Raw genomic sequence first — 22,536 nt, forward strand, 5'->3', positions numbered from 1 at the left:
TTTCCAATTCGGTTTCTCTTTCTAGGTTCCCTGAGTGCATTGCAGTTTTCCCATCTATGTTTGAGATGCAGGGAAATTTGATCTTGTTCCTGAAGGCTTTGGAATTTAGCAAGCTTGGGTTTGAATCTCCTGTCTACAAGAAGAAACGCTTAAACTCTCTGTATCTCAAACCTCTCTTCTATGAGACAGACATGGTAAAACATTCTTCCCCAGGTTTTATGAGAATTAAGATTATTTTAAAAGCCTAGCAGAGTAAACACTCAACAACTATAGTCACAAAAGAACATTTCAAGATATTGTGATTATGTGCCTTAATAATCTCTTCAGTCTTGTATGTTTCTGTCCTTAATTTCACAGGCATATCCTATCAATATCTCAAGACCCATTTCAGTTTTTACTTTTTTCCATAAGATCTTCACTGATAAGTCACACTAGAAGTACTATAGTTTTTCAGTAAACTTCAATAGTAAAAAAGAAAACAAAAAATTGTGGGGTGGGTCATGTATATACATTATTTTATCTTGTAATTTTAACAAACTTAAGAAATAAATGTTATGAAAAACTGAGATTCAAAAACAAAAATAAAAATGCAGCCAGAGAACCTGACCTGGCTCGTGTGGCCCCTCACATTTGCTTGGCTGCCTCGAAGTGTGCTACCAGGCTCCGCGGGGGGCCAGTCTCAGTTGTTGAGTTTCTTTTTTTGAGCAAATGCACTCGCTCATAGAGACTGACATGTTTTATCTTATTTTTTCTTATAGGCTTTCCAAGGAACAAATAAAATGCTACTTATTTTTAAAAACAGAATAAAACTCGTTCTATCTTGTAATCACCGTGTGGCACCTTTGAGCAATTTAAAAATCCAAGACCTATTATGGAATCTGCATGATCTTATTTTGCTGATGTATCTTGAACATTTTCTATTTCATCAAGTTAGGATTTATTTCATTATTACTAATCAATTATTCCCAACAATGCTAAAAAAAGACTAAAATAATTGAAAAATAGAACAATGATGCAATTGTCAAATAAACACCTCACGTGTTGTTCCACAGGTTGAGTAAGCAGTGCATCACAGTTCAAGAAGGCACAAAAGGAGCTTGAAGGCATTTTTATGGTCTACTTCTAGTTTCACTGAACACAGTTTAAAATTTAGAATTTTTATCTTTCTGTCCATAACCACAAAGTGAAGGAAATCGAGAGAGGGAGATATTTCAGTGATTTAGATGAATCAGAAGATGAATTCAAAAAGACAGATAGCAGTATGCTAAACTTTAATGATTAGGGTTCAATTGAAATTGATCATTCAAGTGAAATCTCAGATCACGAATCTTCAGATGACAGTCTATTTTCTCAAATTCAAAGAATCAAGTGAATAATACATTTCAAAGGATGAAAAAGGAAATATGGTATTCTCATTCAATTAGCCCTTCAACTAAGGACTTGATCATGCAATATTTTGTGGCAAGAAACCTGAACCTTCTAATTTTGTTAAAAGGGCATGTTGCAGGACTCTTTTATCTTTTATAAAATTGGTGTGCCAAAATTTATGGTTTTAAAGTACACAAATGCTAAAGAAATGTGAGGGCAGATATAAGAAGGAAATTGATAATGTATACATTAAATATCATTAGATTTATCATTCTAATTAATCTTTACACATTTAAATATAAAATATTTTGCAATTATAAAATGGAAAGGATATAACCTTTTCAACAAAATTAGGAGCCATCAAAGATTTCAAAAATTCAACTGTTGCTTTTGATGATATAAGTAAACATATGCTAGAACTTAATAAAGCCATGTTTGAAATTGGTATCTGTAAATAAATACAGTGTGAGTTTATTCATTATGGTTGATGAGCAATTAATTCTTTCTATAAATGTTTCCAATTCGGAGTATATAAACCTTCAAAATCAGGAAATTGATGAAATAAACATTTAGCTTTGCTATGTTTAAGTTCTTATAAAAATTGTACTATCTTTTTATCCTTGGTCTGTAAAAATTTTCTAAATGATTTAAAATATTTGAAAAACCATTCAGAGGCCCAGGTGGTTATTGGATATAACTATTTATTCCTACTATACTGAGATAAGCATGCATGTTTTCTGAGCCTATATCACATACTTATCAAGTTGTCCTTAGTCATAAAATTATTTATGCCATCTCATCTTTTTTCTGGACTATCAGCTTGGCTAGAGAATTCAACAAATACTATTGAGTATACATGAAAACTTTCAAATCTTTTGTTTTGTGAAAATAATTGGATGTCTGGAGCTACAGTGATTATGTTTTTGTGAAGCAGTGTATTTTAGAGGAGTGGGAAGCATGACTGAATCTTACTTAGCTTTCTCCAATACCAGCAGTTGAACTCTGAAATACATTAGATTAAGCCATTAAATAAGAGTAAATCTGATAGAATTACATTTGACCTCCTCTCAGCAGGATCAAACCAAAAAAGCAGTTAAACACCACTGCAGTTTAAGAAAAGGATCTTCATAAAATGATAGTACAAATGAGAGTACTAATTCCTTGAGGCTCTGTCTAGCTGTGGATTTAAAGCCCATAGAAATGGAACGTCGGAACACAAGCTGCCCAACATACCTTATTGTAATCAGATAAAATTCTAATGGGTGAATACCTTCAATTTACAAAAAGAAAAAGAAAACACAGAAAGTGGAATAAATTACCTTAACATAAAATAAATCTTGGCTTAAGTACAAGTGAGACAGTAGCTAGAATTTCAATGGTTGGATAACTTCTAAGGAATAAACTTTAACTTGTATTGAACTTTAATCATAATGGCTACAGAGATAGAGCTAAAAAAAATAGTGTTACAATTACTAAACCAAAGTACTAGCCCTGGGCCTTGTACTGGAAATTTAAATTGATTTATTTATCTCTAGGAAGTATAAAGAGATCTGTGAGCCATGTGATTTTTACTTAGAGAAATTTGTTTACTTGGTTGACTCTGCTGAGCAAGGCATGCAAGTTATTTGGCCCAGGTGGAAGATGATGAAAAGGAAACACGAAAATGTCTAGCAAAATCATGATTTTCTTTTCAAAGACCCTATCTTTAAAAGAAAAGTGTTGGCATGGCTGTCACTTAAGAAAAAGGTGCATAGACACAAAGTATTAAAAAGAAAATTGGAGTTAAAAATTGATAAAGATAAATCTAAAAGAATATATCTTGACTAGCTGTATTATCGGTTCTAAAAATCAAAAGAAATTTAAAACACACACACACAACACAGTGAATTGAGTCTCAGTATTGCAGCTAATGCCTGCCTCAACCAGTTTTAATAGTTCTTTCACAATATAATGACAACTAGACTACATTAGGCCTAAGGTAATTAAATACATTGCAACACATAATCATAAAAAAATCTCATAATATTTTAAGTAAATTTGTGATTTTGTGTTGGGCCACATTCACAGCCACCCTGAACCACATGTGGCCTGCAGGCCACAGGTTGGACACCCCTGGACAATCAAGAGATCTAATGAGAGGGTTGTTAGGTCATTAAAAGTTAGCATTTCTGGAGAGAGGAGCTCTTCAGTGTCCACAAAGCCCCTAAAAGTATACATTTTAGATATACATCTACTCCAATTGCCATAGGACCAGCCTTAGTAGCACACACTCATTTCTAGATTTAAGTGGATTTTTCTTATTTTTTCAACTTAATGTAGATTGCGTCAGTACAGTAGAATTTTAGATACAGTGGAATGATCAAATCCTTATACTTTATGCTGGCTTAGTAAACAATCCCTGTCACTGAGGTGTGGATTATTGCTACAGGGAATCAAAAAGAGCAATTCAGCTCACCTTTTGGTATACAGACAAAATCTTAGCTTTAAAAAAATGTTAAGACTATCTTAGAAGTATTCTATTTAACAAGATAAAAAGCAGGTCATGGGACTTATGTCATGGTGTCAGCATACTTCATTCATAAGGTTTTTCAAATTTGAACAGTAATTTGGAATACTTTTGAGGGTTTGACAATATTATGCAAAGGTAATACTATATCCCAGAGGGAAAAATTAAATTATAGTTTAAAAACTCATTACTAATAATTAGTAATAAACTTTAGCTAAACAATAACAGGTGTCCCACGAATCCCAAACAAGAACAGATGGAAGCACAAATGTTTTATAAATACTTGATATGTGAAGAGCAATAAACTTGGCAGGAATTATGGTTTACTCTAATTGTCAGTCAGAGTCAAAGTCTTATCAGTTACATTTTTTCAAATTAATATGCCCAGATTAAATCTTGTTTCTCATTTCTTATTTTTCAAAATGCAAGCCTTATTAAATACTTTTTCACTCTGTCTTATGTATTATCTCACCAGTAAAGATAACATTATTAATTTTCCTTCCGTACATTAATGAAGCTTTACATTATTTGTTACAAGAAACAAGAAGCTTACCATGACAGTGATACATGTTTTCCCTCTCCAGGTTCTTCCTTTCCACAGTCCCACCCCACAACAAAAAAATACCAATCTACATATTCTTTAATTTTTCATACATTATAGCAATAAACCTTCAACACCATAAATGAAGGTAGGTGAAATAAATTAAGAAGGCAATTGGAAAGTCAATGAGTGGTATTAGGAAAACTAATACTATAACACTTTGGAATTATTTTGGGGAGCTAAGGTAGTAGCAGGGCACTGAGATCTGAACTCGTGGCTATTTAGAGAGTACTCACATGCAACTTCAGAAGGGCTCTCCCTGTACTATTTATAGAAAAATCTTTCTTAACTTTTGCAGAGATGGTTTCAGCTTCTCTCTGACCATAATATGTTGTTAACTTTTCAGAAAGAAATGATTGACATTATGACTATTAAGCTGTCAGCATCTCTCACTGACTTTGCACGTGTATGGTCTGCATGTCCTGTGATTTTCTTAGAAATTGCATTTTATGATCAATTAGTAGTTACTATAAAAAATTTAGGTAGCACAAGAACACAATTTTTCCTCAGGTAATGGAATTTAAATTCTCATGATCAACAATACAGATTCATCTGGTATGTAAGCAAACAGTTAATCTAATAAAAGCAAAATATGTATAGAACATAACTTTCTTAAACTATCACAGTTGAATAAATTGGGCAACACATCTATTATCTAAAATTGAATTAATAGTGTATGTAAGCTGGTACTTGTCAAGGTTGAGAAGTTTTCCTCTGCGTGGGATGTTCCCTTGGACAGGAAATGGTGAAATGAATGAATTAAAAAATACAACCATAGGAGTACTTTGTTGTCTTCTATTAGACACTTTGTCAACAATTCTACAAGGTTGTTACTCTGATCTCAATTTGAAATGATGGACACTGGAGGTCAGGTGGAATGCAATGATTGGTTCAAGGTCCAATGTTAAAAAAGGAAGGTATTAAGAATTATGTCTGTATTTGTGTACAAAGCCCTCTATTTTCATTACACTAAACTATCTTCCTGTGTTTCCATCTAAGTTTACTATGGTACTATGCATGTATGTTAACACTAATCATTTTTGCTGAGTAAGGTATTATGCTTTTCAGTGTTTCCCTTCTCATTTCAGTTTCTAACTCATTAAGAAAATTTTTAAAAAAGAAAAAAATAATAAGAAAGTGAAGAAGAGGAGGAGGAGGAAGAAGAAATAAACTTGAATAAATTACTGGAATTAAATAATTTTTTTTTCTGAGAGTGAAAGTTCTCATGATCTTCTAATTTTCTAGGACTTAGATGTGTTATATAGTTGTTCTAGATGTGATGTGCCTCTTTGTCAACATATGCATAAATTATAACAATACATTTTATAAAGATTTCCATAAAAACACTTGGATAACCAAGATTCAGCTTTCTTTAAACAATCTGCTTCAATTATGCTAATATAAATTAGTTCTTTCCTTAACAACACCAACTTCTTAGAACTATTTCCATAGTATCATCAACTTTTAAATTTGCAAAAAGCATAGCATGAGTCAAGCCTCCTTCAACTTGGGGTGGTTAACACACTATGCAATATACAAATAATATGTTATAGAACTGTGCACCTGAAACCTATATAATTTTATTAACCAATGTCACCACAATAAATTCAATAAAATATTTTTAAAGACATAGCACAAGCAGTCAAGTTACTCATTCTTAATTAAGATGTTAATAAAGAATTTTTTTTGTTACACTCTGGGTAACAAAGATAGAAGAGATGATGGATAAATTTCTTTAAGTAAAAATATACTTCTCCATTGCATTGATTATTGACTCCAAGGATGACTGTCTCCATCAGCAGTAGTTCTCTGGAGCAACTAACTCAAGTTTATGCATATGTGAGACAACCAAATTTTAATCTTTGAAAAAAAGATTAAATATTTATAATGTGATGAATTTAATATGAATTTTGCTCACTACTAAATAAATATGCATAGTTTCATTGTCTTAGGTCTTTTCTTCTAAGTTTACCAGGGGTAAAACAAGATGATTCACTTTTCACTCCAAGATATTAAAGATATTAGCATTTTTGTATATAAAGATATTAGCACTTTTTTAGCTTTCAGCTGACAATAGGCCATGCAGTACTAGAAGGTAAAATTAAAAGCCCTAATGTAGGTTATTACTTCTTTTTATTGATTTTATTCTAGATCTAACCATGCATTATGCAATATTTTTAAAAAAGAAAATACAGTTTAGTACATAAAAAAGCTGACAATCTTAGAAACAAAGACTATTAAAACAGACAAGTACAAGAATTGTTTGGAATACCTGGTTTTAAATCCCCATGGACAAACATGTCAATCATATATCGACAGAACGCATACTGATCTGACAAGAGTAGAAAGAAAAAGAACAATGAAAAAATGTCATCAACACCTTTTTTTTGCCTAGAGGAAATTGAGTTAACAAAACAAACAAAATAGTACAATTCTATTTTGGTTACTACAATTCTGTGAAGGAATAATTTCCACTCCTAGGAACACACTGGGGGATAAGACATAATAAACATATGGTTCCATTTATTTCATCCAAAAAGAATAATCTTAAAAATTGAAGCAGACTAGTTTAGGGTAATATTATAGTAGTTGTTTTTAAAAAATCAAAACCTTTTTCACCAAATATATTACAAAAGCAATTATATTAAAACAATTTTTCTCATCATTGTCCATACCCCCAAAAATGAAACAGAAGTTTTACAAGAGGAAATTGTTTCCAACTTGGAATGTTTTACCAAATATTCACTCCCAGCCCTTCTGTTAACTGTCTAAATGAAGCAGCAGAATGTTTTCTGGAAAAGGCAAGCAGGAGGACTAACCATTTTGCAATCTGTTACAGGTCCTCTGCATGAAATGCTCTTCATTCAGGAGAAATATTATTTGGTGCAGATTTACAGTACTAAATAATATCACTGTTAAGTTAACTAATTTAGTAATCTTTATTATAAGAGCATTTATGATCTTGAATAGTCTATGGTCTCTGGAAGTAGTAAGAAAGAGGAAGGCATAGGAATTGAGAATTTGGAACAGACTTAGTTAAAATGCTTTTAGAAGTGAGTTCATTTCCTTTTCCCTCTAAATTAAATACATTGTACTCAATTGTACATTTTCACATAACTTTATATTTTAATGAGGTCATTCCAACCCAAATCTCAGTTGATGAATCATTCTATAAGTTTTACCATATCTTCTTTAAAGTTTACATATTATGAATTGAATCTTATTCAAGATGATTTACATTTAATGTTTCCAAATAAGCATTTTATTTATTCAACAAATCCAAAGGTGGGTTTAGTATCAAGAGAGTTTATTGAATATGTACAACATGATACACCCTTAAGTTCTCCAAATTGTGTATAGAAAACATGAAACAATAAACCTTGTTGTTAAATAAATACACATAAAAGGATTTTTGTACATCTCACTCTTTTTAGAATAATTAACTGCATTTTTGAGTATCTCATTATTAACCTCTGCAAAATCTTTGAAAAAAATAAATGCAGTTATTACACTAGATGTAAAAATATATTTTTTATTAATACCTAAGTATGAGTAGGCAAAAACTCATCAGGTTTCAAAAATGTGTATGTATTTTGACTGTTTTATTGGAGTATAATGCTTTCCCACACGTGAGGTCTGAAGTGGGAGGGAGGCTGGTTGTGATTTCAGTCCAGGAATCTATTTGCTCCCAAACGTACTGAGAGTAGTAACACAGGTTTCCGACCCTTGGACCTGGAAACTCTCTGGTACAGGAGGGAAGTAAGATTAAGGTAGCGGGTATTTATCTTTGCTGGACTTAACTCTTTTCCTAGCAAAATTCTACAGTGAACAATTTGTCTCTAAGTTAAAGCTAAAGCAAAAGTTTATTTCCCTTAAATAGTAGATTTGAGGTTGAGCAAGTATGGATGTCCAGAAATGGCCGCTTTTCCCTTTGTTTTAGTAGTGTAAGTGATTGGATTCTTTTTAGATTTGTCAGTCTTGCATTTCAGAAGTAAGCTAATAGCTCTGGGTGGGAGCTAGTTATGGGGTGGAGGAACTGAGCAAAAAAGAGAAAGGACTCATGGACATGGACAATAGTGTGGTGATCGTGGCAGGGAAAGGGACATAAGGGGGAAAATGATAATGAAAACATACAATAAAAGAGGCAATATAAATATTAAAAAGATGGAGAATTTGCTCAAATGTAAATTTCCTGGCCCCATCACTCAAAAATTTTTATAATTCCATGGGTCTGGACCTGAGGAATATACACTTTTAAGAAACTTCTCAGAAGAGTCTAATTAGACCACATTTCCAGAATCACTGACTTAAAAATCCCTGAACTTTTTTTCACAATGATTCCTAGCCACACTATAGCAGTCAACAACAGCAATGGAGAATGTATGTGTGTGGCAGAAGTTTAGAATGCAGGGACGACTTAGAATGTGAAGGCACTGGACAACCCTCATTGATGAAATACTGTTCTCTGTCCCAAGTTGTGAGAGGGTGTTTATAACATGTGGAATAGTATATTGAAATAGCTAAAATATTTATGCTTCAATGTTTTTCATTTTGCTGAATGTTGACAATATAATGAAAATAGCTTATATATTAAATTACTAACAAAATAAAGTGCTTATATTAATTATACCAATGTTTTATGGATCCAAATGCACCAATAGTCCTATGAGTTTCCAATTTGAAAAAGAAAATCCCTTATGAATTATAAGAATGTCTATTTTTTTAATCTAGAATATTATCTGAGTTACAACACTTAGGTGGTTTCTGTTATGTTTAAATGACACTATGATTCTGCATTCTAATGCCAACATATCAATAGGAAGATGAGAAAAATATTTTTAAAATATTTTAAATTAGAAATTTTTAATATTTTCAATTAGGATGCTTATTTCCGCCTGTCTGTGGTATTGAACTTAACAATATACAGGAATTATAGGCAATTATATTTTTGGTAGTCCCTAGTATATCTGCTTCACCTGTCTCAGGAGAGACTAAAATCACGCTTCTCCAATTTTGAAAGATTTATTTTATAAAAATGTTTTTACACATAATTCAAATATTGAAATAGAAAATTTTTCTTTGAGAAAATCTGAACTGTTCTATCATCCTACCTTCAAAGTTAGGTAATAATAATTCACAGAAGGTAATTTCATATTTGATCCCCACTTCTTAGTATTTTTTTTCTCTCAAATGAATATCCTCCTAAGGATAACACACACTGTCCATTTCTCTCCTTCCTGACTCTCAGGGAACAATGATGAATGTCATTCACCTGCTGCCTTGTCAGTGTTCCCTGTGGACTGGCAGCTGAGAAAAAATGCATTTTGGGTGCAGAATGCAGCAGGAAGGAAATTTTTAAAAAATTCTCATGAGAACTGGGTCCATATGGTCAGTGCTCTTTAGGGACTCACATTAGCTACATTTTTCTTCCTGACACACAAATGTCTAGACAGTAGTTCAGAAGGAAGGAGGGAAGGAAGAAGAATGAACATAGCAGTGGAGAGCCTTGATATTTTCTTCTGCACAGATTTGCCACAGACCATCAGAAAATCAGGGAGCAATGTTCGAGCATGTCAACCCTTCTTATCCTCCTTTAAACAGATTAAGATTGTTATAAAAACTAGATGACATGATATATAATCATGCATACAATTTTATGGTAGGCATGTATATACTTACGAATCTCATTCCCATCATTTTAAATAGAAACATGTTGTTTATAGATATAATACTAACGGTAATCACATATGAATATATTTGCATGTACACTATACAAGGGTAGGCAAAAGTAGGTTTACAGTTGTGAGTACATGAAACACAGAGTTTAGTCTTGCATGATTATTTATTAACTATTATATTAGTTATTTGTATTATAACTGTAAATCTACTTTTGCCCACCCCTGTATAATTAAATAATTGCCAATAAGTGTGTGTTCTCCATGTAAAAATTTCTTTCCAATAAGTAAAAGACCTATGTTTATTCAAAAATAACTATTTAGAAATCTAGATGAAAAGAATACCTCAAACTCCTTGGGCTTAATTTAAGCTAAGGAAATAAATATTCTCTTGCCCAAAAGAGAACTAACTCAACAATTTTACTGAATCATCAGTACAAGAGTCTCAAAATCAAAGCCACCTCACAAATAGATTATTTAAAAAAACACTGTCTTCATGTTTGGTTAAAATCATAATGTGATTAGATTTTATAAATAAATGCTCTTACATCTTTGCTTAATGTGTCTGAACAGATATTAGGTATTAAATTTTTGATAACTTACCTAATGATACATTTATTTAATTGATGGTAGCAGTTCTCAATGAGAAGCTTTACTTTAGCAAATGCATTTGTTCAGCTGATAAAATCGCATTTGTGCTTTTGTTTTTAACTTTAAGTAAAATTTGAATGTCTTTTTAATAGATAAGTAGCTCTTCATATGGAAATAAAAAATAGTAGATTGAAAGTGAAAATGGTAATATAATGTTATGTTTAATAATCCTTATTATTGATAGAAATAAAATGCAATATATGTGACCAGGAAAATAAGTATTTATTTGAAATGTTATTACTTGAAAATGTTCTAGTGATGTGTCTCCATCAGTAAATATATGCCTCCCCAAACCCAAATATGCTAAAAATAAACATCAAAAAGTGTATTCATATTTCTAGTTAGCTCCTAGTAGTATTTTTTGTCTGGCTTCATGTGATTATTTTCTTTTTTAAAAGACAATTTAAAATGCAAAGTATTTTAGGATATTGATAATAATTTTAAATAACATATCAATAAATCAGAAGATTAATTTTTCTGTTATTATCACAGTAAAATCACCTATTCAAAATATTTTAAATTTACTATGTATTTTTCTACTCAAATTATTTCATAAATAACATATAGCTTTAAGAGAGGCAATAATTACTATTTTTAATTTTTTAAATAATACTATATTTAAAATTGAAAAATGGTTTGGGGACCCAAAATTTGAACTCCATTTCTATCTTTAAAAAGTATATTGAAATAAATAAAAATTGCCTAAATCAAAAATTGTATGAATAACTAAAAGAATTATTTTTTAGGTTTTAACTTTCTTTGTCCCTTCCTTCTATTCCCTTTTAGAATACTTTTCTTCTTATTCAATATATAAATAAATATTTATGAATATTGCTTATAAATTCAAGGATAAAGTCATCCAAAAATAAATGCAAGAATGGATTGCAAAAACAAATACCATATAGCTTTTATTTGGAATCTTAAAAAAACGTGTGGATTGAACATTTTATATTTTACAGCTTATAATGGGAAAAATTATTTTAAATTTCACTGTCAAATAGCTTACTCAGTAAGTTGTACAATATGTTAATTAAAATATCATACAAACCATTTTTTAATTTTAGTCCTCAAATCATATTATTCAAAACTACCGGAGTAAAGAAAAATATTACTTTGCAATACCCCTAAGAAACCTGTGTAGAAATAGTCTCTACAGAGTAGATTCCACATTCTGTTCTGGGAGTCTCAGGATTGTGTGGCAGCTGGTGCCAGGAATGGACTTAGGGAATGAAAGATTCAGTAAGGAACAGAACTGTGAGACAGTAAGGCCCTCAGCTGCTCTTGTAAAGCTCCACCCTTTTATGTTTACATAGCACCTTTCCATAAAACATTTCTGGGTTTATATTTCATCTCCATTTAAATGCTCTATTTCTGTTGATAGGGATGTAAGTCTGACTTCACTCTTGTGGAGGACCAGCACAATACGTCAGACAAAAAGCTTTCTAAAGCCTAACATGTATGTAGCCATAGAAGCTGGCAAAGAGACTTAAGGGACTTTTCCTTATACCTTCCTGCCCATTAAATTAACTGAATTTAATAATTTGATGTATGTTCTAAATTAGGTGCTCTTGCAGAAGCAACAGGAATGTATGGATACTTTCCATAATATTTATTCTATATATAGATAAATATATAACCCTTAAAACACTCCATGAGAATGATTATTTTTCTCCAAAGAGTATACACTGACAATTTTATAAATACTTAAAAGTGCATCTTTAAATATGTGGACACATTTGGGTAGTTCTATGAATAAATTTTAATTCCCAATTTATTGTACTTCTTTTCAGGTGTATTTACTTATACAAGTATTTTTCTCCCATTTGATGTCTGATCTCAGTCTTTTTCAGATTACAATTTCACTGTATCTGCTTCTTGCCCAATGTTCTCTTAGAACCTCCAGCAGCCTCGTCTGAATGTTTACCTTTCTGTTCATGCTTGGACACAGCTACGGTCTCCTTCTCATCCTTTTCTTTGGGCTTGGGTGGTGTTTTCTGTACTTCTTTTGCTTTTGCAGCTGTCTGCTTCACTTTCTCCTGTTTCCCACCTTTCAGTTCCTTTTTAGTCTTTTCTTCTGTCTTCTCCTTAGTCTTAGTTTTCTTCTCTTCTATGTAGGTATAAGAAAAGTTGAATTATTTCTGTTCATTTACCAGCACAACATTTCATCTTCTACTGGTTGTTAAAAACAACTTTAAAAGAAAGAGAAAAGAAAAATAATAGAAAAATAGAACCTTGAGATAAACACTTGACATAAATACTATTATCTGACATTTTTCTAGTTTATGAAGTGCCATGTTAGAGAACCAAGTAGAAGGAGGAGGAGGAGAAAATAATGTTGGACTCTTTCCTAATTTGTACATGAAAACATTGGCTTTTTAGGTAGTTAGGAACTTAGTATGTCAATAAGGAGACATTTCAAATATACAGAGGATGTATATACAGGCATGTTCAATAGAAAGCAATTCTCAAACCAAAAAGCCCAATGAAAGAGACCAGTTTAATGGATAGGATCGTTTTGTTCCACAACTGAGTATCTTAAAAGTCATTCAAGAAACTGAACTGTCAATACAGTATTTTTAAAAGATAACTATTAGGAATGCAAACGTAAAATTACTTGCCCTGGTGGCGACTAATAGGAATAAAATGACACAATCCTTTAAATGATGACTTAGAGACATTCAGTTTCTAATTACTTGGTTTTAAAGAACAGAAAGAGAGCAAGAATTGACATATTAACACCTGCCAATCTTAAATCAGAAATAATAATTTTAATAACTTTTAAAGTACTTAAATTATCAGTAAACATAAGCAGCTATAAACTAAAATAGGTATAAATATCTATGACTTAGAATATATACATGTATTTCCTATACAACCATATTTTTAATTTGATATTATTCATGTTTGGAAGGAGGGAACTTGTAATGTGAATCTTTCAATTAGTTGTTTAAAGTAATAATAATATAGCATACATTTCTGGAAAATTGTTTATAATAGATTCTGCAGATTGGAAACTATGTATTCTAAGGGATCACACAAAACCAATAGAGACCAAAATAAGTCTACTACAATGCTGTCTTCTCATGTTATTTATCAATGTAAAAGTTAACCTTTATTGTCACTCATGTTGAAGAACTTGATGAAAGTATTTAATCAAGTACCTTGACTTTAGTACACTGAGCAATAATTTGAACTAAGACAATATTGTGAGGTTCAGAGAAGAATAAAAAGAACATTGGTAATGCCTGATGATTGCAAAACCAGAATTGCCTATGGTGCTTTAAAGCATTGTTCCTCAGAAGCTTTTGGGAGATGTTGATACACATATACATGCACATATATACAATTGCATGCACAGTTTGTTTACATCTATGACCCCATAAGAATATAACTACGTAAATAAAGTATTTGTGATTTGTGGCGGGCCAGGCTGACTCAACATAGTCCCAGTGATCCTTACCTCTTTATACTCACACTTTTATATAATCCTTTACCTCTGAAAATGGGTTGGCCTAGAAGTTTGCTACTAACCAATAACATGTGACTTCCATGATTAGTGTACATAAGATTGTTACCTTCTTCCTTTTGCTATCAGTTTCTCTTTTGCTAGGTTTGATGAAGCCAGCTATCATATCAGTGAGACTCATTTGACAGAAAACTAAGGTTGGTTTCCTGTCCACAACCACAAAGAACTGAGCCCCTCATTCAACAGGCCTCGAAGAACTGAATCCTGTCAATAAATATGTAAATGAACCTGTAAACGTTGCTTCCCCAGCTGAGACTTCGGTTGGGACTACTGCCCAGTCTAACACATGGATTGCAGTCCTGTGAGACATTGTGAAGCAGAGGACTGAGCTAACCCATGCACAGCTTCTTGGGCCACAGAAACTGTGGATAATATATGTGTATTGACTTGAGCCTAAAAATATGTGCTGTTTTTTCCTCACAGCAATACATAACTAATACAGTATTAAATATTTATTAAAGAAATAATTGATTCATTTATTTTATAATCTTTGGAAAGAATGTTTGATTTATACATAGGTCACTTGGATTTTGTCTTAGTGCTATTACTAGCTATATGATCAGGCCACATCAGCCTTTCCCTGGAGGTCAGTTTCTTTATATATATATGTGTGTGTGTGTATATATATATATATAAATAAATTTGTATGAATTTATTTTCATTCAAATCTGTCAAAAAAGAGAACTAAATAGAATAAAATAACATGTATTGAGTTATAAATATCAACTTGAGACTAAATGTTACCTTCTAGGAAAAAAGTGTCAATTTGCAATTCATCCATTTTAACTTCAATGCAATGATACTTGGTTATCTCATTGAAAAATAAAGTAAAATTATATTTGCCTCAAATATCTAATTATTTGACACTGTATGGATAAACCCATTGAATTTTGAAAATGGATTTGAATTTTAATCTAAATGACTTGTCCCTTAAAAATGCTGGGTTAAGATCTCTGTACTGGTTACATAAAACATATATTAAAATATAAAGAGGAAATCAAAATTTAATAGATATTGAACTATCAGTTAGAATTTATATTTTTCTAGCAACAAACAATTTGTAGACAAATTTAGAATAGTGAAAGCTGATACATGCAATCCTCCAAATATTTAACATTACATTGATATTCTAATTTATTTTTTTGGCTTATCATTAATAAATGGGAGTCTTGAATAGTGAAAATACTAACCAAGATGCATTTATTATCTTTTCTTCTTGAAAAATTAAATCATAAATTCTATTTTTTTAAATCAAGCTCAAGGTATAATACTGGTCAAAAGCTATTAAACATATGTTGTCTCAATTTCCTATTGGTATAGTAACAAATTATCAAAAACATCTTCTTAAAACAACTTTCATTTAATATCTATTGGTTTCCATGGTTCAAAAGTCTTGGCACAATGTGGCTCAACTGCATTCTCTGTTTAGACTCCACAAGGCTCAAAATCAAGTTTTTGACAGAGCAGCATTTCTTTCCAGAGGCTCTGGGGAAGAATATGTTGACAGGATTCTTCTCACACTTTCCATGTGCTCTCGTCAATTTTCAAGCCAGCAGTGGGGGAAGTTCTTTCCACTCTTCAAATCTTTCTTTTCCCCCTTTGTTATGCTTTTAAATGTTCACGAGATTACATTGAGCCCACCTGGATAATCCAGGAAAATCTCTGTATTTTAGATCAACCTTAACTGTTTCTGCAACCTCCTGTTTGCCATGTACTATAACACAGCCACTGGCATGACACCAGGGAATGACTGTCACGAGGGCTGGACGTCTGCGCACCCTCTGATGGGAAGGCTCTCTATTCTCTTCTCATATGTTGCTCTGTTTTCTTAAGTATTCAGTTCTACTAATCTCTCAATATTAAATTTAAAATGTAAGACCAAATTAGTTTTTATGCAAGGAAATATTAAATGATTATGATCACCCTACTGTTACCCCAAAAATGTAAACTTTAACAGAAAAAGAATTTAGTTATGGAAATAATAAAGGGAAAATTTACCTTTTGCCACTGTCTTTGATTCTGGTTTTTCTTTTTTCTCAATTTTTTCCTTGTGAGTTGCTTAAACAGAAAAGTTTATATTAAATTTAATAGATTTATAGACCAATCTTTCTCTTTACCTCAGTTTCACAGCTACCAAAATCATGAATGATTTCAAAGATATATGACATTAATGAACCTAATTTGGAAGAAGAGTTACCAATGTAATAATAACTGAATAGAGCCTAATTTTAAAGAGTTGGCATTAAGACTTAGAAAGCATTTTGAACACTAAATCTTCCTTTCCTTTTTAAAGTTATTATTCCACACAGATAAAGTTTTCAAGAAAGACAAACAGAGAGAGAGCAATTTTATAAGAATTTGCTGAAAGATATATCATTTTATCAGGAAGAAGTACTCTCTTTGGGATCAATAAAAGGAAATACTTAAATCAGGACTAGAGCTTTGATTATGCACAGTATTTATCAACAAGGATGCTACTGAATAGATCTCATGAGGCTGGGCTGTCTTATGCATTGACAAAATGCCTAGCTTCTCTGGTCCTTGCTTACCAAATGCCATCCACCCCAAGGAGACTCTGACAACCAAAAATGTTTCCAAATATTTTTTAGGGATAGCAACTTTGGTTGATTTACCCAAATAAAAAAATTAAGAAAACGTAAAGAATGAGTGCACCTTCTTAATTAAAAAGTATTAAATATGATATCTGAAATATTATACATCTCATTGTCTATGTAATAAATTAATAACTCAAGAAGAATTCATTTTATTAACTTAAAGTTTACTTCCATACACTGGTAAAATTTTGTGTGTCTTTCAACAGTTTAAGGGAAAGAGTCCTGAGAATTATAACAGCACATGCAGCTTTTTCTTATAATTCAAATACATTAAACTGCATGGTTTGTCACTTACTCAAATGACCATACATTCTCAACATTTACATACTATTTATTGAAGAAAATAGGATAACTAAATAAATCATAGAAAATTAAATGATGATATAGATTTAATTAAATAGGTGGGGTAAAGAAAGAGCCAAATTATTACTTAAAAATTGCGCCCCAATTATTTCCATTTCTCCAACAATGTATAATAGTAATGTTTTATAGTATAAACTTCACTTATACTATAAAAATATGCTTAATATATGTGTTTAAAAATTGTTCTTTTAAAGTATAGTCTATACTCTCAAACAATACTTTCAATAAAGGCCTAATACTCAAAATATGTAAAGAATAAAAAGAGTTCAACAGCAATGACAAAACAATCTAATTTAAAAATGGACAGAGGACCTGACAGACACTTTCTCAAGAAGACACATAAATAGCCAACAGATATGAAAAAATACTCAACTTCACCAGCTTTGAGGGAAATGCAAATCAAAACCACAATGAGATACCATCTCACAGCTGTTGGAATGGCTATTAACAAGACAAGAAATTTCAGGTTTTGGAGAGGATATGGAAAAAAGGAACCCTCAGACTGCAGGTAGGAATGTAAACTGGTACAGCTACTATGAAAAACAGTATGGAGGTTCCTCAAAACCTGAAGAATAGAGCTACCATATGACTCAGCAATCCCTCTTCTGGGTATCTCCTCAGAAAATTGGAAAACATTTCTTCATAAAGATATGCGTATTCCTATGTTAATTGAACCATTACTTATGGTGGCCAACCACAAGTATCCTTTAATAGATGGTTGTATAAAGAGGGTGTGGTATGTATATATACTATGGAATATTATTCAACCATAAGAGAAGATGAAATACTGCCATTTGTGACAACCTGGATAGATCTTGAGAACAAAATATTAAGTAAAGTAAGTTAGATGGGAAAGAACAAGAACCATATAATTTCACTCACTTGTGGGCTAGAAAAGAGAAAGCTGCAGACAAACTAACAAAGCAAAAAGAATCCTAACTGATGCAGACAACAGTATGTGTCTACCAAAAGGGAAGAGGGGTTCGGAAGTACAAGAAGGTGAAGGGGATAAATAAATATATGATGATGGAAGGAAACTAAACTTTGGGTGGTAAGCACATAATGCAATGTACAGATGATGTTTTATAGTACTGTATACTTGAAACTTATATAATCTTGTTAACTAATGCCCCCTTGATAAATTTGATTAAATCAAATGTATGGTACATATACTGTAGTAAAAAATAATCATCCATGAATGGTTTTCCCTGAATCTTGCTGAGATAATGCAGATCTCATAGAAAGCTTACAGCACAATGTCCATCTGAAGACTAAGTGATCCTGGCAGCTGCAGAGCTACCGAGATAGCACTTGCCTTTCCCTACAGGGTTTCAGCTTCTCTACCTCTCTGTTTGCACCACACAAATCTCCAATACCGTTTAGAGTTATGGGTAATGACTCGGGCAATAGCTGAAGGAGCATTGTGCCAGGCTAAGCAGTGCACAATTGACACAAGGTGACGGGGCTACAACATAATAATTAATATCATAAAAACAAACTCCTTTAGTTAGTATACAGTACATAAAAAGGCATTTACCATGGAGCATCTTGTTTCTGACTTTCAATTTAGACAACTTTCTTGCAACACTTATAATTAAAGGGCAACAAATATTTTTTTAACAAAAAAAAATTTAGCAACTGTGTGGGTTGAAAAACATCATAAGAAATATAACAGTATTTCATTTGGCCAGAGTACACAGAATCTGATTCTAATAACTCTGCATAACTCAATAGTGGACAGGAAATGGGCACCTACTTCTAGAAAAGAAAAGATGAAAAGATGGCTATATTGTAATATGTGGATATTGTAAGTGAACATTAATAAAATAACCTTTTAATTCAAATTTTCAAATGTGAGGATAAAGATTGAAGCATGTTTCAACTGATCTGATTTATAAATATCATAAAACATTCTAGATAAATGGAATATTCCACAAAACAAGATAATTTAGCAGGTTATACATATAGTGGATACACAAATCAACCGAAATCTAGCCCAAATATACAAGACATAATCTACTCTAAAACAAAAGCAAAAAAGTAAATGGGAATTTTGCTTCACATCATACATTGAAATGGATTATTGATGAATTAAAGTAAAATGTGAAATATAAAAATAATTTTTAAACTTAATGAAAATTTTAATAGCTATTGATTTAATCTTTGGATAAAGATTTAAAAGCAGAAAAAAAACCCTACAGAAAATATTAACCTATCTAGCCACATAAAAATGAAAGACTCAACATATATACACTCATACATATCTATTCATACAGACAGAAACCTTTACATTAACTACAAAACTGAGAAAAATATTTGAAAAAGTAAGAGACCAGAAATATATACCCAAATGACATGCACACATATCATCAGGAGGAATAGGTAATGAGTGTTAATAGTTATACAAGAAATATAAATTGCTAAAACTCATGCTTAACTCCTTAAATCTTCAGATAACAAGCAGTTAAAAATAAACTGAAAAAATTTCTGATTAAATGCACTTTTTAAAAAGATAATGAGACAAATATCTATGTACTGATATTGGAAGTTCTCTAGAACATATTGATAAATTTTAAAAATCAGTATAGAGGACATGATAGGTTTTGTGTAAAAAAATGAATACACAATATACTGTGTTATCTTATACATTTATAGGGAATCTCTGAGAGATACATATAAAATATACAGAAGTGGTTTACTGTGTGTGTGTGTTTAGGAAGGATGGAATTGGAACCTGAAAAGTTGGAACAAGGCAGCAAGCTTTTCACAATGTATCTTTATGTAATAAACAATGTATCTTTATGAATCTGTGCTATGTATTCTAAACAAATAAATAAAAATGAAAAAAGTTTTTTTAAACACCTAATCTAATAGGTGATCAAAGGATGCAAGTTAAATAATGAAGTATGCTTTCTTATGTATCAAATATTTTCTCAAATAACATCCTCATTATTGTCTAAGGCAGTCTCAAAACTGCCAGAGGAAAAATTGATACAACTTTTCTAGACAGTAAATTGGTAACAGAGTTCAAGAGTCTTAAGTATTTCATTTTCTTTAACCCAGAAATTATTCTCTTCAGATTCAATTCTAAGGAAATTATAACAATATAATTAAAAATATAAATTTATGAGCATCTAAAATCAGATGTAAAGAAGCAGAGGCCAAATAGGAAGGGGCCAATGTCTAAAATCAACACTAATAAAACCCATACCTTTCTTTTCAGGTTTTTCTTTTTCTTTTCCTTTTACTTTGTCTTTTTCTCGGTGTGTAACTGGAAAGAAACAGACAATACTTTTTAAGTAAACAGAATAAATGATCAGATTATCTTCAGTGTCAAAACTTATTTTCTGCCTTTGAAAATCTTTTCTTAACTGAAAAGATTTTACATAGTGAGAGGTTTAAATGTTAAGATGATTATAGCATTTTTCTATTTTTATTTCACACCCAGCACAAACTTATACCAAAACGCAATCTGATTGCAAAGATAAGAATATCCTTCAGCTTTTCCAAATCTTTAACTTCAACCTAATTAAATGGAAAAGATGCCTATCTCAACTCTGGAGAAATGCCGAAAATAAGAGAACAAAATTATACAGGAGATAATCTTCTGAAGCTGAAGCAAAGTATAATCAACCTACATAGCATGTGGTAATCATCTAAAGAAACAATTCATAATAAAAGTTTTGGAAAATATAGTGAGATGAGAGTAGGTTGACACCCAATTCCTTAAAGAAAACATTATTTAATTTAATATGAACTGTGATCTAATTAATTGATATAGCAGGGGTCCAATTTAAGTCATAATTTTACCCCACAATTTAGTCCCAAGTCTTGTTGATGGTACCTCCAGTCATCTAAGCTAGAAAAATGTGACTGATCTAGGATCTCTTTTTTCCATTATTTTCCATTTCTTTCCCTGTATCAAACTCTTTAATACTTGTTTCATACTTCTCTTCCCCATCTTCTTTTACCCAATATTACATTTTCTGCCTATTATTTCTTTACACAGAAATATAGAAAGAGCAACTGCCAAGTGCTAAAGATCCTGCTAGACAAGACAAACTCCATTCCTGTCATCGGAATGTCACCAAGCTAATGGATGGTGCATGCTAAACAAATGATCACAAAGATAGTTAATTTGCAAGGAGACCTAATCGAGTCCATGTGTATGGAGAGGCCCTTTGGTAGAAGTGATATTTAAAGATATGAAAGATGAGAAGAAATTAACCTAGTAAAGGAGTGGGAAGGAGAAAGAGAAAAGAGACAATTTCAAAAATTGAAGTAGGATATACTTATTAGGTATATTATTATTACCTGTATTATTACAATAATATCCTGACTAGTCTCTTGACTTTTAGACTTAGGTTTTTCTCTCTCAGGGTAACATTAATAACATCAAAATCTGGTTATATCTTTTACCAGTTAAAAGAGTATCTCCTTCATTGCTTAGCATGGAATCTGTCACATAGTAGGTGTTATATCAACTACACAAATATCTTACTGTTCTCGTTGATCAGACATTTGCTAATCAACTCAATCTTATCCACCAGGAATTTCCCATTGAACTTTACATTCCACTTATAACAAGCTCTTTGAGTTCTACAAGCAAACCATGGGCACCGCTGATGTCAAGCATCTGTGACTGCTGGCCTTTCACCTGGAATTCCCACACCCACATTTCTTTTCTTCCATGCACCCTTTCCATCCTGGCTCAAATGCCTTCACCTCTATGAAATGTTCTTTGATTTCTGCTTATGTCATACCGCAACTGTGCCATGGGAGTAACTCTGTTTTAACTATTCCATAATAACACTATATTGTTCATATATCTGATACCCAGTAAGTGAAATCTCCTTAAGGACTACAGTACTACAGGGTATTATTTTATTTTTGCACATGTGGCTCACCACATGGTGTCTGTCACATACTGGGCTCTTAGCAGGTCATTTTACATAGCTGAAATTCTAAAATATTACAAAGAGAGTTAATTTTATTTTCTAGGGCCATTTTATCCATTAATCATGAACTATAGATCATAACAAGCATTGTTTGTCTCAATCGTTTAACTTTTTTATGCATTAAAAATTCCTTAAGTAATACAAACCCAGTGAGAAACAGAAGAAAAATAAATTGCAAAACATTATTTTTCCACATTCAATGATTTCTTAGGTGTTTCTGAGTTACTAAATTGAATATAAATACCTGACAAAATAAGGAGAAGACATCAGTAT

General features: G+C 31.6%; 1 protein-coding gene and 1 long non-coding RNA gene across 10 annotated transcripts in view; one reads left to right on the top strand and one right to left on the bottom strand.

Annotated features, from left to right (window-relative positions):
• Nucleotides 1–14,764, top strand: part of LOC123821928 — a 45,009-nt gene extending 30,245 nt beyond the window's left edge. For 5 of the 8 annotated variants that reach the window (XR_006786172.1, XR_006786170.1, XR_006786176.1 and 2 more), the window contains one exon: nucleotides 759–1,722. This is a non-coding gene — a long non-coding RNA (uncharacterized LOC123821928). Of the gene's footprint in view, nucleotides 1–25; nucleotides 190–758; nucleotides 1,723–14,396 lie in introns of those variants that run through there. The other 3 variants (XR_006786174.1, XR_006786175.1, XR_006786173.1) reach the window with 2 other exon arrangements.
• TRDN (triadin) overlaps nucleotides 1–22,536 on the bottom strand; it is a 304,890-nt gene that overhangs the window by 195,188 nt on the left and 87,166 nt on the right. For both annotated transcript variants that reach the window (XM_045843665.1, XM_045843666.1), the window contains exons 6-9: nucleotides 20,517–20,576; nucleotides 16,326–16,385; nucleotides 12,726–12,908; nucleotides 6,748–6,807 (exon numbers count right to left, since the gene is read on the bottom strand). In XM_045843665.1, the coding sequence (XP_045699621.1) occupies nucleotides 6,748–6,807; nucleotides 12,726–12,908; nucleotides 16,326–16,385; nucleotides 20,517–20,576 (363 nt within the window). The remainder of the gene's footprint in view (nucleotides 1–6,747; nucleotides 6,808–12,725; nucleotides 12,909–16,325; nucleotides 16,386–20,516; nucleotides 20,577–22,536) is intronic.

The sequence above is a fragment of the Phyllostomus hastatus genome, unplaced genomic scaffold, assembly GCF_019186645.2.
Source record: "Phyllostomus hastatus isolate PE091 unplaced genomic scaffold, TTU_PhHast_1.1 phas_contig_40, whole genome shotgun sequence".
Taxonomy (NCBI): domain Eukaryota; kingdom Metazoa; phylum Chordata; class Mammalia; order Chiroptera; family Phyllostomidae; genus Phyllostomus; species Phyllostomus hastatus.